At 36.9% G+C, this 17,298-nt stretch overlaps 1 protein-coding gene across 2 annotated transcripts in view; it reads right to left on the reverse strand.

Annotated features, from left to right (window-relative positions):
• LOC131067068 (uncharacterized) overlaps window positions 1–16,728 on the reverse strand; it is a 76,750-nt gene extending 60,022 nt beyond the window's left edge. Inside the window, exons 1-2 of one of the 2 annotated variants that reach the window (XM_058002004.2) lie at window positions 16,504–16,728; window positions 12,259–12,330 (exon numbers count right to left, since the gene is read on the reverse strand). In XM_058002004.2, coding sequence (XP_057857987.1) covers window positions 12,259–12,330; window positions 16,504–16,665 — 234 coding nt within the window. In that variant the 5' untranslated portion in view covers window positions 16,666–16,728. The remainder of the gene's footprint in view (window positions 1–12,258; window positions 12,331–16,503) is intronic. The other variant, XM_058001996.2, reaches the window with a different exon arrangement.
• Between the last annotated feature and the right edge of the window lie 570 nt (window positions 16,729–17,298).

Here is a 17,298-nt window from a genome sequence, read left to right on the forward strand (position 1 = left end):
CCTGAACATACACCCTCTGAAAAACTGATTCGAGGTAGACCTGTGACCATGTCTTTAGTGTTGAGCTGCTAAAGATAGTGGTAGTTGAGGTGACCAAACCGCTCATGCCATAGCTTACTTCCCGAATTTGGATGAGTAAGCAAGGCCCTAGAAGGAGAACTTGGCACAAAGTGGGAGAATGAATAAAGCCTTGCGTTGTCATTGACTTGTCCCACTGCTACCAAGGCATCATTATCAAGTTCCTTTACCACAATTGAATCGGGCGTAAACTCAACCTTTTTCCCATTCCCATTGTGTGATTTGGTAGATAGAGAGAAGGTTGGTAGACAAGTTAGGAAAATAAAGAACATTCTCAAATGTTCCATCATCCATGTCAACTGAACCTTTCCCTTCAACCTCAACTTGTGTATCATCACCTATGTAAATGTGAAGTACCTTTGATGGCTCCAATGAAAAAAACTACTCCTTTATAGAACCCCTGTGATAAGAGGCACCCGAGTCAAGTATCCACTGCTGTGAAGAACCTGCTCTAGCCACAAATGCTTGCACCTTTCCCTTAGACTGTGAGGAAGAGGAAGGAGATGAATCCTTCTTTGTGTAGGCAGATGGCAAGTTGATGTTGTTTTTCTTAAGAAGATTTGTCAACTCATGAACTTGCTTGGTGTGGCATCGATGCTCATCATGACCATACTTCTTGCAATAAGCACAAGTTGGTTTATCCTTCTTAGGTGGAGTCCCCTTCTTGGAAAAGGATGAAAAATCACCTTGTGATGGAGAGGAGGATTGTCCTTTCTCTTGTTGTGGCTTCGACTTAGATTGCTTCTTCTTATTCTTGGAATCTTTGCCTTCACTCCCTTGACTCCCTTGATTAGCTACCAAAGCCGTGGACTTTGAATACTTGAGAAACCCCATGTTCAACAACTTAGATTGTTCCAATATCAACATTTCTGTGAAAGCATCAAATGAAGGCATAATGTAGGAACTCCCCACTGTCAAATGATGAGTTTGGAAGCTTGAAACAAATGCTGCATATTCTGGTGCAAGCTTGTCCAACAAGTTGAATATCAACTGAACATCCTTTTTGTCAATACCACAATCCTTAAGCTTTGCTCTTAGCTCATTTGCTTTGGTGACATAATCTTGGATTGTATCAAAACTCTTGGGATCCAAGTTGGTGAGCTCATTGTCAATCTTGTAACCTCTGATTTCATCAACTTGACCATACAATTTCTAAAACATATCCCAAGCCTCTTTGATTGTAGTACACTTCTCAATGTGAAAAATGAGGTCATCTAATACATACTTACGCAAAGTTCCAAGACCCATGCAATTCTTAGTGAGCCATTCTAACTAAGCATTAGGATCAACCTTAGGATCAGGTGGTGTTGCTATTGTTCCATCTATGTAATGCGTGAGACCTTTTTCCATTAATTTGCTCCATACTTTAATTTTCCAAGATGCATAATTATGTGGAGTTAAAGGTGGAAATTTATGAGGACTCATTGCAACAAAAATGAAAGAGCACAAGGAAAGAGAGGCACAATCACACAAGACACCCCCCCAAATTCACTCAATTAAACCCCCCCCCCCAAAATGACGATTTGGCACTTTATACTTAGTGCGTGTACAACGGACCACTTGCAAAAGATGGCAAAGTGGACTTCTGATTTCAACTTTACAACTACCTTAATAAGGCCAAAGGAGACTCAAATTAATAATGCAAGGGATCTAAACTAAGATCCAAGCAAATTACAAGTACCAAATAGGCCAAAAAAGACCAATATCTGAAAGTACAATATCCACTCAAAATCTCTGAAAACTAATCATAGATTATGAAAGTAGACGAAAAAATATGCACTTTCAAAAAAAAGGCACCTGAAAAAGAGGTCGTATGAGCTCAAACGAAGCCTTTGAAGTTGCCAAATTGAAGATTGGACAGGTATAGCTAAGAAAATCCGAAAATTCCGAAAAACCTGTGCACCAAAATCAGAAAATAACCACACCACTGCGAAGAGCACGAAAAATTAGCCCAAATCAAAAACAATTGCACCCAAAAAGGAGCAAAATTGAGCAAGTTATGAGCCTCCAAAGTTGACCCAAAAATCCAAACTGCTCAACGGAGAGGGGTCTAAAATTTTCAAAAAATGCTGACGTCGACAAAACACTGTGCTAAATTTGACGATCGTCTGCCCGTCAAAATGGCCGTCACACCCCTAGACCAAGTTGACTGGGCACTGACTATGTGCTGTTGACTGGGCAGAAGGTAAGGAGCCCCAAATAAAAAATTAAAAATTGTTTTTAATTTTCAATTGGAAAATTATTTTTCAAAAAAAGAAAAAAACATTGAAAAAAACCGAAAATTCTATACCGTACCGCCCGAATTGGGCAAAAAATTTCTCCAACACCCAAAATTCGACTTTTGCCAAAATAGGTCAAGTTTATACTCAATTTTTTGGCAACAATCTCCCAAACGCAATGGTGAGATCGAAAACACTCTAGGATGCCTCCAAAACACGCAATACCTCAAATCCGAAAATAGAAGCCTTCCAAGATGTCTCCCAAAACCAATCAATGAAGCCCCAATAGCTCTAATACCATGTGAGATTTTGCCAAGATCAAGGGCACAATGAAAAGCATAAAGAGAGACAATAGAATGACAAGAACAAACTGTATTCTCATCAATATACAAATGATCAACTAGATTAACCAATACAATGAATATGAACCTGCTTATATAGGCAAGGCCATATGGATATACGAGCACACAATCATGACATGTGGCTCAATGAGAAACAAGGGTAGGTAAGAAATACTAGGGGTAGGTAGGAGAAATAATATAATTTTCCACAAGAGGTGGATGACCCACAAAATGTGGAGTGTAACAGATAAATAAGACAACAAAAGGTGGAATTTTTCCTACAAGCTATATCCCTATGTGCACACTTCCCTAAGTGTCTCATATCCAAACTACGAAGAGATGCATTATCCTAAGTTAACTTAAGTAAAGTGCAATAATATCCATGATGAATATTTATTTACACCAACAATCCTCCCTAGCTAAGAGGGAGTGTTGAAATATAGCTAGGTCGTATCCCTTGATTGGGCCGACCTAGCTTGGTAAATGTTTGATGGGCCTACTTATGTGATTATATTATGTAACTTGTGAATGTTAAAGGGCAAGGCCTATTTGGGCGCTCAACTTGTGTAACTTGTAATTGGGTCTGGCCCTAAATGGGCATTGTAACTTGTGATTCATGTTGGGCCCTAAATGGGTGATATAATGTAACTTGTTGATGTGATAGGGCTGACCCTATAATGTGTAACTTGTAATTATTATGGGTCAGACCCTATTTTGTGTGCCAACTTTAGATGCCTTATAAATTTACCATAAAGGCCGACCTAAGTCAAATAAGATGTAAAAGCTCATATATATTCAAGGCAATGCAAGCATCAACACAACATATACACACTTAGCGAATTACCTCTGCAAGGTTAGCGAACTTCTATTGTATGTGATATACAATTTCCTTCATTGATCCGCATCCGTGATCAGCAAATCTAGAGTTGCACAAAGGGCATCTTAAATTTGTGAAGGGTCCAATTTATCATACCCACACCAAGCACATTGAGGTTCATCATCATTAAACTTGACAAGGGATACATAATGGAGACATTTCTCTCCTACTACATCTTAAAAGCAATTTGCTGACCTAATGACAAAATTTTGGTTCTATTTTGTTTGCAAAATTTTGGGACAAGCTTAGGGTTGTCTCCAATTAAGTCATTGAGGAGTTATTAGACATAATCTACATTACCAAATCGTCAATAAATACTTGTGCACTCAAGTACGATGCATTTCTTAATAGAATATTAAAATATGTTAATTTTAGTATTAATGCTCATTCAGTGTATATTCTATTTTAGAAAGATCGTCTTCGATCTTCTCAGCAGTTTCTTTTTAGAAACTTGCTATTCTTGTAAATAGCTTGTATTATTTATGAGCGTTTTGCTCATTCTGATTATTCAATCAATTCTTTGAAATCCATTGCGTGTTTCGCACTGTTTTATGGTATCAGAGCTACAGGAGGAATTTTTTCAGAAATTTTTTAATCCTAATTTCTAATTAGTGGAAATTTTCGAAATTATTTTTTGGAAAATTTATCAAAGTTTTCTGGGGTGGAATCGTCGTTTTTTTTCGACCTGCAGGTTCGTCGTTTTTCGGCAACCTCTGTCTGCAGGGTCGTCGTGCGTCGTCGCGACCTGTGTTCGTGCAGGGAGGGGCGTCGTTTTCACTTCGGCGTCGTTCAGTCTGCAACTTTCGACGATCGCAGCTCTGTCCCTGGTGGTGTTCGCGGCTCTGTGCAAACCCTGGGCTCGTTTCTGACCTCGGCGTCGCGACCTCCACCTGCAACGTCCCGCGACCTGTTCCTGTAACCTGCAACGATCTTCAGCGTCGTGATTTCAAACTCCATCGTCGTCGTCGCCACCTGCAACTTTCTCTAGCGTCGTCCTCTGCAAGCACAACCTGCATCTTCGGCGATAGTTTTTTTTTTTTTTCTCTGCAAACAATGGCGCCGACCTCTGCAATCTTCGATTGAAGTTCTTACCTCCAGTTTTAATCGAAGCTCATTTTTTCTTGCAGATTCGTGGTGGGTTTTTCAAACCCTAATCTGGGTGGTTGTCCATTTTTTCTGGGTGCCTCGATCTTCGAGCCCGCGAATCCAGATTCTGACAGGAGAATCCTTCTGGGTTTTTTGCACGCTTTTCTGGGTTGTCATTGGATTTTTTTGGGTCAGCCAGGAATTTGTCTTGGGAAACGTGCAAATGGCTTCTCTCACCAATCTGATGTTAGAAGGCAGTCAACGCTTTAATGGTCACAACTACAACATCTGGAAACAGTGTATGTTGACCATTTTTGAATATAGGCGTCTTGACCAGCTTGTTTTGGGTAAAGAACTCAGTCCTGGTACACCTGGTGCAGATCAAGATAAGTTTGATGAACGCAATCGGGAGGCAGTCATGCTTCTCAAACTCTCAGTAACTGATGATCAGTTACCGCAGATTCCTTCCAGCAAGACAGCTTCTGACATCTGGAAGCATCTGAAGGAATTGCATGAGACATCCGACAAGAGCCGAGCATTCTTTCTGAAGAATCAGTTGTTCTCCATTATGATGGACGAACGTATGTCCTTACAGGAGCACCTCACGAGGATTAAGGACATTCGAGATCAACTCGAAGCTATTGGTCGGACTATGGAGGAAGAAGACATGGTTGTAATCACTTTAAAAAGTCTTCCGAAATCGTATGAACACTTCATTGAAACCCTCAATATTACTTCCACTAATGTTGATCTGAAGTTTTCAGAACTATGCACCAAACTTCTACAACAGGATCGCTGGAAACAGCAATTTGGTAGTGGTACTACATCAGCCTCCTCGGAAAATGCCTTCACAGCTCAATCCTTTCAGAAGGATAAAGGCAAATTTCAGTCCTCTCAGTCTTCTCAGCAGAAAGGCTCTTCTCAGACACAGGATGGAGCTAAGAAGAAAAATGTGCAGTGCAATTACTGTCACAAGTACGGCCATATGAAGAAAGATTGCCGTCAGAGGCTCGCTTCTGAACAAAAGAAGCAGGGAGGGTCACACCAGAAGGCGCATGTTGCAGAACATTCCGAGCAGAAGGAGTCTGCCTTTTATGCTTTTATGGCTAAGAGGTCTTCAGATCATGCCAGGTCTTCTGCTTGGTACATTGACTCTGGTGCATCACGTCACTTTTCTCATCGGCGTGACTGGTTTACAGACTTCTCACCTTTCAGTGATTCCGTTGTATTTGGCGGAGGTGAGGAGTATACAGTTGTTGGCAGAGGCACTGTTCAGATACAGTCTGGTGGCAGGACTCTCCTTTTTCTGAATGTGTATTATGTTCCTGGAATGGAACTTAATCTGCTCTCTGTCAGCCAGATTATGAGGAATTCTCCTCAACTAGATGTGGTGTTCAGTGCTCACAAGTGCTCCATCATTGATCGGGAGACTCGTCTTACTGTTGCTGTTGGTCTAGAGGATCATGGCCTATATAGGCTTCTTGACACTGGTGATTCTCCTGAAGTGGCTCTGGCAGCTCGTGTTTCTCCTCTTAGCACTTTGTGGCATCAGAGATATGGACATCTCAACATTCAGTATCTCTCTCAGCTATCTCGGGAGGGACTTGTTTCAGGGTTACCTGATATTCAAACTCAGCATCTTGGAGTATGTGGCGCCTGTCAAGCTGGCAAACAGCATCGGACTTCATTCCCACATGGAAAGTCTTGGCGCGCATCTAAGGTACTTCAATTACTTCATGCTGATATTTGTGGTCCTATGAATACATCTTCTGTTACTGGTTGCAAATATTTTTTGCTTATTGTAGATGATTTTAGTAGAAAGATGTGGGTGTACTTTCTTAAACATAAATCAGATGTATTTAGTATCTTTCAGAAGTTTAAGTCCTTTGTTGAAAAAGAGTCTGGACATAGTATCATTACTCTTAGGACAGATAACGGGGGGGAATTTTGTTCTTCTGCATTCTCCAACTTCTGTGATACCCATGGCATCAAACGCCAGTTGACTACACCCTACACTCCTCAGCAAAACAGTGTTGTCGAGCGTCGCAATCGTACTGTTGTTGAGATGGCTCGTTCTATGTTACAACACAGGAGTGTTCCGAACAAGTATTGGGCTGAAGCAGTATTTACTGCTGTCTACCTTCTTAACCGCTCTCCTACTCAGGCTGTTAAGGGCAAGACTCCAAAAGAGGTTTGGTCTGGTCGGAAGCCTCAGATCAGCCACCTGAAGGTTTTTGGCTTTGTTGCCTATGTTTGGATTCCAGATGCTAAGCGCTCCAAGTTGGATTCCAAAAGTCAGAAACTCATGATGACAGGATACAGTGATCACCATAAAGCCTACAGACTGATAGATATAGACACTGAACGTCTTATCTTCAGTCGTGATGTTGTATTTGATGAAGACAGAGGATTCTTTCAGTCCCCTTCTTCTGAGCAGAATTCTGAGGATCAGCCTCACAGTGTTCTTATTCCATTAGGTTCGCCTGATGGGAGGGATGATGCAGAATCTATTTTCGATGATGCACTACCTGAGTTCCCTCCGGAGAATAATCCTCCTCTTGCTGCTCCTGTTCCTGATCCTGAGCCTCTTCCAGCTCCTCCAGATGTTCGCACTTCTACTCTCCGGCCTAAATGGTGGGCCAAGACCATTGGTGACCTCAGGGATACTGAGCTCATTGAGGGTAGAACCTCCCGTAATAAGAGCAAACAGCAGCATACAGTCAATTTTGCTCTCATGGCTAACATACACAGTGTTTTTGAGCCTCAAACATACTCAGAGGCTAAAGGTATACCTGAGTGGGAACAGGCTATGGAAGCTGAGTTCCAGAGTCTTCAGAAGAATCACACTTGGGCCCTTTCTGATCTTCCTTCAGGGAAGAAGCCCATTAGCTGCAAATGGGTGTACAAAGTAAAATACAAAGCTGATGGAACCCTAGACAAGTATAAGGCTCGTCTTGTTGCTCATGGGTTCTCACAGAAAGAAGGCATTGACTACGAGGAGACTTTTGCTCCTACAGCCAAAATGAGTACCATACGGCTCGTTCTTGCCTTGGCAGCCCAGTTCAGTTGGAAAGTCCATCAGATGGACGTCAAAAGTGCTTTTTTGAATGGTGACTTACAGGAAGAAGTCTACATGACGCAACCCCCAGAATTCAAGGTTGCTGGTCAAGAACAGAAGGTCTGTAGACTAGTCAAAGCACTCTCTGAAACAAGCTCCTCGGGCTTGGTACATGAAAATTGATAAGTACCTGACAGATCATGGCTTTCAGCGGAGTCCATCTGATGCAAACCTGTATATCAAGTATACTAGTAATGATATTCTGTTTGTGGTTGTCTATGTGGATGACTTAATCATTACTGGCAGTTCAGCACATTTGATCACTGGGATCAAACAGGATTTGTGCCGCACTTTTGATATGACAGATTTGGGACTTCTACATTACTGCTTAGGAGTTGAAGTCTGGCAGACTGAGACCAGTATCTTTCTCTCTCAGTCCAAGTATGCCAGAAGTCTTGTGGACAGGTTCAGAATGCAAGATTGCAAACCTGCCTCTACTCCTATGGAACCCGGGCTCAAACTTTCAGCTCAGTCATCCTCACCAGTTGTGGATGAATCTCTGTTTAGGCAACTAGTGGGCAGCCTCATTTATCTTACTGCCACTAGACCTGACATCAGTTTTGCAGTGAGCTACATTTCACGCTTCATGACAGCTCCCAAGGCTGATCATTGGTTAGCAGCGAAGCGTGTGCTACGTTATGTGAGTGGCACTTCTGATTATGGACTTCTGTACACTCGGAGTTCTGATCCTATACTCAGTGGTTACACAAATTCTGACTGGGCAGGTTCGGTTGATGACCGTAAGTCTACAGCAGGGTATGTGTTTAGTTTGGGATCTGGTGCTGTCACATGGACTAGTAAGAAGCAACAGGCTGTGGCTCTCTCCTCGACAGAAGCAGAATATCAGGGAGCAGTTAAGGCATCTTGTGAGGCGGTTTGGCTTCGACGAATGCTTGCGGATATGCATGTCTCCCAGGCAGGTCCTACTCCCTTGTTCTGTGATAATCAGGGAGTGCTCAAACTCGCCAAGAATCCAATCTTCCATGAAAGAACCAAGCATGTGGAAACGCATTGTCACTATATTCGACAGCTGGTTGAAGACGGATCCATCCAGTTGCTGTATGTTCCTACCTCGGAGCAGCCAGCAGACATATTCACCAAGCCCCTTGGACCTGATAAATTTGTAAAATTCAGGGGGTCTATAGGTGTAGTTAATAGATTGAGCATTAAGGGAGGGTAATAGAATATTAAAATATGTTAATTTTAGTATTAATGCTCATTCAATGTATATTCTATTTTAGAAAGATCGTCTTCGATCTTCTCAGCAGTTTCTTTTTAGAAACTTGCTATTCTTGTAAATAGCTTGTATTATTTATGAGCGTTTTGCTCATTCTGATTATTCAATCAATTCTTTGAAATCCATTGCGTGTTTCGCACTGTTTTATTTCTGAATCGAGTTCGGATAGAAAACGCTTGTGGAATTGGGTAGGGTATGCAATTTTTGAGGTGGATTCATTTAGAGCCATCAACAAGAATACCTGACCAGTTCCAACTTATACAAAGTGTTTTTGCTGCGATTCTAGTGGCGGACTAAAATTCTGATGCATTTGGTGTAATTTTTTTACCATAGAACATATGACGGAAACACTAAATAATATAGTTTACTACATTTTTGCAAGTAATAAGAGTAGTTGATGATAAAAATATTTCATCAAGACTGACAGCATGGTTAACCCCTTTTTAAACTGCATTCATGTCATGGAAATTTTCACCATTTCTCTCGCCCTTCTCTCAACTAGCCATCTATCATGCCCCCACCACAAGGGCCAGATATCAGCCAATTAAATTTACTGCCCAGGCAATTGAGGTATATAGTAGCACCCATGTAGTTAATCAAATATTAATATAGGCAGCAATAGTCTTAAGGAGAGCTAGCAAAAGAAATAATAAAAGATCAAATTATATTCAATTAAAAAGGACATAAGGCAATGAATGAAGGATTGTGTCTATTGGAGTTCTAAGTGCAATTGTTATAATGAAAAGTTGTGGCTCCCTCAAACATGACTTATAAAAGGGAGATCATGTCATTGTGGAGAGCAATTAATTAAGGAATAATTTATCAACAGCCAAAAGGGGTGACTCATATCTTGTGAAGGGAGGTGACTCCTTCAAGAAATGGATATAAAAAGCAAATCATTTTCTTGGGAAGAGGGATGGAAGGAATCAATCAATAGATTTGGAAAAATTGGAAGTGACTTGCAAATAAGCAATTACAGCCAAAGAGAATGAAAACCCTTATTTCTCATTATCAAGTTTTGGACAAAAACACAAATCTTGACCTCCAAGGTAAATTAAGAGCTTTAAGGATGGAAACCCTTAAATTCTCTTAGACAGTTACGAGTGAAAAACATTAATCTTGCTATTGCTGAGTTAGGGAAAACAAAACCTAATTCAGGGAAAATCTGAAAGCGCTTCCAAAGTAGGCATACAAGAGGAGATTATCACAATTTGAAGGAGAATTATAGCAGAAAACCTAGATAAGTTCTATGTTCAGAATTACTCACGAAATTATAAATTGAATATTATAATAAAATTTCAACATTTTAGATAAAGTTATATTTACAAATATAATGCAATTATCATTCTAAGTTGGAATTATAGTTTTAGGGTAAAAATTAGAAATGCTCTAGAAAGGGACATTACACTGTCGGTATGTTCCTGCCATTCGAATAAATTCCAACAATGTTTGAACTTTGACCAACCATTCAATAGCTTCCAATCAGGATAATATTCAAAATTTTGCATTCAAGTTTCTTTTTTAAACCTCCTTAAATCAAACTTAGGCTATAGGATTATAAGCTATATTATTAATCTTAAATCATTTTTTATGAAATTTATTGTTTATTAAACTTAAATATATATTTTTCTATTACATTATTTTAATTAGTTTTGATTTGATTAATTATTAAATTTAATATTATTTCATATTTATTATTAATATTATTTATTATTCTATATATATGCTATGTTATATGTCATATTAAGTAGTATTTATTTTAGTAGGTTTTGAAAAATAGTTGTATTAACGTATGATATGTGATATGGTATTCCTATCCATAATATAATTCTACTTTAATTTTTTTAATATTTATTATTAATATTTAACATGTTTAAAAAATAAATTTAAAACAACTATATATTAATATGGTATTAGTATAGTAGTTAAAAAAATTAATATAGTATGGGTTTCTATTATTATGGCATTAATATGGTACTTTTTAGGTTTCAAATGTATACATATTTATAATTTCATGAATAGAGTATCGACATACCCAAAATGTACCCAAACCCCTCCAAAAAAATTGTTGTACCAACAAATCGAACACATGTACCCATACCCGATTCGATAACTTAGGACATAATGTATAACCTTGCAACATAAAATGCTCAATGTTATGATGTTGAAATAACTTACACATCAAGTCTAATCAAATAACTTACAAATGTATGTTACAACTGATGTAACTTCTTCCCTCAACAATAAATAAATGATGTGCACCTCACAATTTCCCTCTCATTCTTCATGCATTCATTCTTTTGCATCCAACAAATGGGAGCCATGATAAATAAATTCAGTTTGGAACCTTTCGTAATCATCTACTTGGCTAGTGCATATTTTCCAAATAGGTAATACAATGTACCCCAAGAAAAATAAAAGACAAAATGTTGGATGAGAAAAACATTGAGAAGAGGCTGATTTGGATATTGCAATGAATATTAGCATGCAAGACACAATTCAGGATATCAATACCAAAAGAGTAGGCTTTACTTGTAACAAGAATGCCGAAAACTTCTCAACTGAATTACAGATGGCCAGGAGCTCACATGGTCTAGTTGCAAGAAACTTGTGTATCTTATGTCAAAGGAGATGGCCATACTCCCACCAGAATCATGGGCAACCCACCACAAGGCCTTCACAAGATGTCAGATTTGACAACAGTCATAGTCGTAAGAAGGGATAACTAATGCGGAATTAGCTGACAAAAATGAGCAGCATAATCAAAAAAATTACAAAAAATTGAAATGAACCATGGTGTTATGAAAGCAAGGTAAACAACATAAGACAAGGCAAATTGCACAAAATGGTTGCGACACAATAGTTCACACTCCAATTCAACTTGGATAAAAAAGCCATTAGACTGCCATAATAATAGAGAAAAAATAATGCATTAATGGTGACCCTATGATGGTTGGTTTTAATTAAATTTACATCTAAAAAATCTTTTATTAAATCTTGAACATTATATTATGTAGTAACATTTATTTAAAGATTAAAATCATTTGCATTTAGAAAATCAAATTCTAAATTATTGACCAGGCTACAAATTTAATCATCTTTATTAATATAACATTATAACTACTGACTACTTGATTTCATAAGGTTGAGATATAAAAATGTAAAATCTCAATGTGGAAAAGATGTGCAAGACTGAGTCATAATATTGAACATTTTTACAATGAAAAATGTGATCTAGATATTGATAAAGAAGCACAAGACGAAAAAAAAACATGAGAAAGTGCTCTTTCCTAAAACCAAACCTGCAATAAAGCTGCAATAGTACCAAAAGAATGCCAAAGCATTGGAGCAAGGTCTTGAAACAGCTCACGTTTCTGTCACGAACACAAACCATGTTAAATATAAATGCATAGCTTGAAAAAACAACAATTTTTCAAACCAACCACTAGAATTTCATTCTTGACTACATTTGATAGTCTATGAAGTTTCACAAAACCAGCTAATCAGTGAAATTGCATTCTCAACTCAACAAAGATGTGCACAGAGTGGCTCACAAGATCATATTAAATTTCATGAATGACCTATAGTGACTTTATTACAATCAATAAGAAATTAACAAGAGTTTAAAATTGTTTGCTGCAAGTCTGAAAGAGGGGCCCTTGCATTAAGTATCTGTATTTCTATAAGTGTACAATTTACAATTATAAATCAGCCAGTAATGCAGGAACATATCAGTTATGTCATCAATTATACAGTCATAACTCATCAATTATGCAGGATCATATCAGTTAGTTCATATATCAGAACTCATTGATTATGCAGTCATAATGACAATTGCAAGTTTAGACCAACCCTACAGGTAGGAAATCTAAATTCAATTACACTATGGCCTTTAGGTCTAAATGAATTATATAGAAGTAATAAAAGCCTAAAGGTACTTAAGCCTCGTATGAGAGCAGCTGAAAAAATGATGGATAGGCATGTGAAGGGCTGTTCATTTCCATGTATGGCAACCATAATGCTCTTAAAGTTGTCCTGAGTTGGCATCCATATGTTCTCATGGAGGTTTTTCTTATACACTGTTTGCCAGATATTTGAATAGAAATATAGCCTTGTTCGGCATGTTGCAATGTTTTCTTGAATAGGTCAGTCTAATTCTAATTGTGTAGGTTTGCTAAATTTTGTAGACTTCAAATAAAGAAACCAGATTTAAAATTTCTCAGTAAGACATTTCAACTTCTATATTAGAATATTTGATTATATTTTAGTCAGTTATATTTAATTCTTTTATTAATGGTCATTTAGCTTTTTAGCTTTTTAGTTCGTTTAGTCTTTTAAAGCGCAACTATTGCTTCTTTTATAAAGACGCATAGTTAGCTTTTTCTTATTTAGCTTTTTAGCTTTATTTAGCCTATTAAGCTTTTTAGCTTCATGTTGAAGCTTTAGCCTTATGGTTTGTTCTTTTTAGAACACCATATTGTAATTCCTTTATATATGGTTGTATATTCGTAATTAATTCATTCAATTATTTTTCATTCTAATGTAGTTTTTGTAAGTCATCAGATTTCAGATTCTGTTTCACAACATTTTTCCAACAATAGATTAAGAGTAATAGAATTTATAGTTAATAGATATCAAAAGGGTGATCGAAAACAGTATGCAGAACATTAAGATAATAACATATCATATTATGCATTGTCTACGATTGAAAATATAAATTCATAACATCTGCAAATTGCAGCAACAACCCACCATACCAAAAGTATGTTGGTATAACTATAGTATAATTATATAATACAATGAACTTGAACAGAAATTGTCATAGCACCTATAAATTAGATTGACAATGTAACATTTCATCAGATGTAAATATCCTGGACAACATATTAACATATCAGAAGCCTCATTTTAGTGATGAAGAGATTGCCTAAGCCTACAGCATACACTAGCAAATAACATGATTAATAATAAAAGACAAAATATGTGAGTGAGGATGATCTAGCAGTGAAATAGAGCACATATCAAACTAATTACAGGGGACCAAAAGTTAAAACCAAAATCTGTGGCTATGGTTAGTTGGCTAGCTTCTCAGATAAATTACAAACCCTATAGAATGATGACTGTCTTAAATCATAGTGAAAGGGCATCCCTCAACTGAAAAATAATTTTAAATAAATGAATGATCCTAGTGATGCAGGAGCAATCGGGAGGTCATCAAAATAAATCTTACATCAATTTGATGAGTTTTTTTTTGGCTGTAATTGCTGAAATTTTCTTTCTTTGATAAATTTGGTTTATTCTTATGCTTTAAAAATCTTCAAAAGGTAAAGTATTGAAGGCAGAGGCAATTGAAGTCAAGTGTCATATGTCCAGCAGCAGATGAAATGAAATAAAATAAAAATTCATTGCAAATGGTTTAGATGAAATGCAACACCAAATCTTGAAGCTGGAAAACCAAAGTTAATATGGCAGGTAAAGGGGCTGAAGAGGCCTTGAAAATCAAAAGAATGAAAATCATTAAAAATACCACAGAAGCTTTTTGTCTCCATCTGTGATCAAAAAAAATTAAAAAGAAAATAGATTTCAAATAAAAAAGGAATGTGGAAGTTAAAAGGAAATTGGCGACATAATTTTTTTTCTCCATTAAGCTCTAAAAGAAGTGGGGCAGCGTATGGTTTTGGTCTTCCCATGTGCTGGAAGACAAGAAGGTTTTATTGCAGTTTTAAAGAAGGGAAGTAAAAGAACAACCAGTGAATAAGGCATGAGGGGGTGCATAAATAGAGAGTGAGCAAATAATTAAAAGGAAGCACTGTGATTTTGCTGGTCAATTTCCAAGAGAAAAGGAAGCTGCACTAAAAGGAAATAAATTTGTGGAAGAAAGGGAAGAGTGCGTAGCAGATGGGAGAGGAAGTTTTGGCACAAGATTTGGATCAAATAAAAATAAAACAGAGTATGATGCAACTGTCTTATTGCAGGCAAATAAGAGAGAAGTTACAGATTTAAAAGAGCAGAATAAGAGGAGAGCAGAATTAAAAAGAAAGAGAGGAGAGTTTGGGCATAGTAGAAGAGAGAAAGAGGATGCACAGTGATAAGAACAGAATGCAGCAGAGAATACGAACAGAATGCAGCAGAGAAGATAAGGCTCAAGGGGTGTGTATTTTTGTCCAGGTATGCACTAGAATTAAAAAATTGCAGATTTTAGAGGAATTTAAAATAAATCTCTGCTTCCCAGTTTGAAGATATATTGCACCATTTGTAGAGAAGAAGATAAACTTGTAAAGTACTCATTTAGAGCAAGAAACAAAAATATCAGAAATGAAAAATTATAACTCTGCAGTGAAGGGGAGAGAGGGAAAAGAGAAAGGAAAGATGAATAGAGCAGATGATAAAAGAAAAATAGAGGAGTGTTGAATGAACAAAGAAATTTTATACCGATGAATTGAGATTGATGTACTGCGTAAAAATAAGAAATTTCTTCTTATTATATGATATTTGAAATATTGTTGAATTGCCAATTTGATTAAATGAATACATGAAGTGTTTGCTATTTTGTGACAATGAAATATATCACTTATTGTTTTGCTGCGTGATTGGGCATATCCCCAGTCTCGACTTCACCAGCTAGTTAAGCTAACAGTACCAATCTTACTCCAAAGAATTATAAACTTGAAACATAAATATGAAATGAAGGAATCTGTAAGCCCATTACCGTGCTTACAGAAAAGGTGTAGGCAGTTTGTGACCTACCTATTATGAGATACATGTGACTCTGACCTATATTAAATATCTTTAAAATGCAGTCACACTTAAACCAACACACAGCCCATAAGCTGAACCAAAATTTACCAAGCACATACAAGGTAAGGGATTGAAACGCATTAATGCCAAGATAGAGGTGTGCTATCCTAACAAAATCTAATTAGTGTGTTGCAAAACCAGTAGAAACTCAGGTCTCTGCAGAATCATAAAGAAGCCATTTCTAAGGGAAAGATTAGCCCCAAAAAACCCTTTAAACCCACAAAAAAACACAATAATTCATTCTAGCGAAATTTAACAAGAGATATATTGCCTTTAAGGGAAAAACTCAAAGACCCGAAATTTTGGTTGAATTCAACTTAAAAAATTTACCAAAAAAAGGCAATACAATTTTTTTTCTACTATCCAAATCAATGTTTTGAGCACCCCAATCAAAAATAACCCCGAAGACAAGTCGACAACGTCAGAAAATGTAGTACAAATCCCTTGGTTTATAACATTATCATCAAGTTAGGGTTCCAATTTAACAAACAACCCCTCAAAGAAAAAATAAAATAAAATCAAGTGCATAATTACGAAAATGGTACCGTGGAGAAAACTCAATTCAGAGTTTTTGAACAAAAGGGAACCTAGAAAAAATTATACAAGATCTTTCCATGAAATGGTACATTGAATTTTCCTGAAATTGGGGTTTCATAGAAACGAGCATCTTGGAGACGCTTCGATTTAGGGTTTCCTAAACATGGGTATCCAGGAGAAATTCAAAATTGGAGTTACAAATAGATAAGTACCTTGGAGAGATCGAGGAGAGCATTTTCCCTGTGCTCGGGAATGGTAAGCTCCAATACTAGCTGCTCCCCTGTAGCCATTCTTCTGTCTCTGTTGCTACTTTGGTTATTCGGGTTATTTTGGGTAGAATTTTCATCCATAATCATGCTTTTCCCAAGGACCATAATGAAAGGTGCTGTAATTAAATTCTGCTAATATAGGGGGGAAGAATTTTTTAATTTTTCAAGGCATCTTCCTCGCTAGGACTTTGCTTGTACATTTTTTCTTTAGGTGTCTTTAGTTGGGACATTACATCCATTATAGGGGATTCTTGGATAATGTGTTATTAGCAATCAAATTTAAGTTGCAATTGTTGATTTTTTTGTAAGCTAGAGTATGTATAATTTAAAGTAGTTGAGTCTATTGTTGAATTTTATTGATATATTTTGAAATTTTTTATCTTTTAATTTGTATATATGGATGATTTTTAATTTGCGTACATATTATATATAGATTAAAAATAAAAATGAAATATTTGTCTTAGAAAGGGAATTAAATTAAAAAATTTAATTTTTTTCTTAATATGAAAGTTGTAAAACTTGTACATTACGAAGATGGTATTAATTATTAATCCACACAATAATAAATAGAGAGACTCATATTTGTATATCAATAATGAGTTTTAATAGATGGCTAGTCGATTGGGAAGAATGAATAAGATTACAACTACAATTGTTAAACTACCTATCATTCTTAGTCTTCTTTATGGTACTAATATTCATTTTGTCCAACCTTCTTGTTGTTGCTAAACAACATAA

This window comes from Cryptomeria japonica, chromosome 5 (genome assembly GCF_030272615.1).
Source record: "Cryptomeria japonica chromosome 5, Sugi_1.0, whole genome shotgun sequence".
In the NCBI taxonomy this organism is placed as follows: Eukaryota; Viridiplantae; Streptophyta; class Pinopsida; order Cupressales; family Cupressaceae; genus Cryptomeria; species Cryptomeria japonica.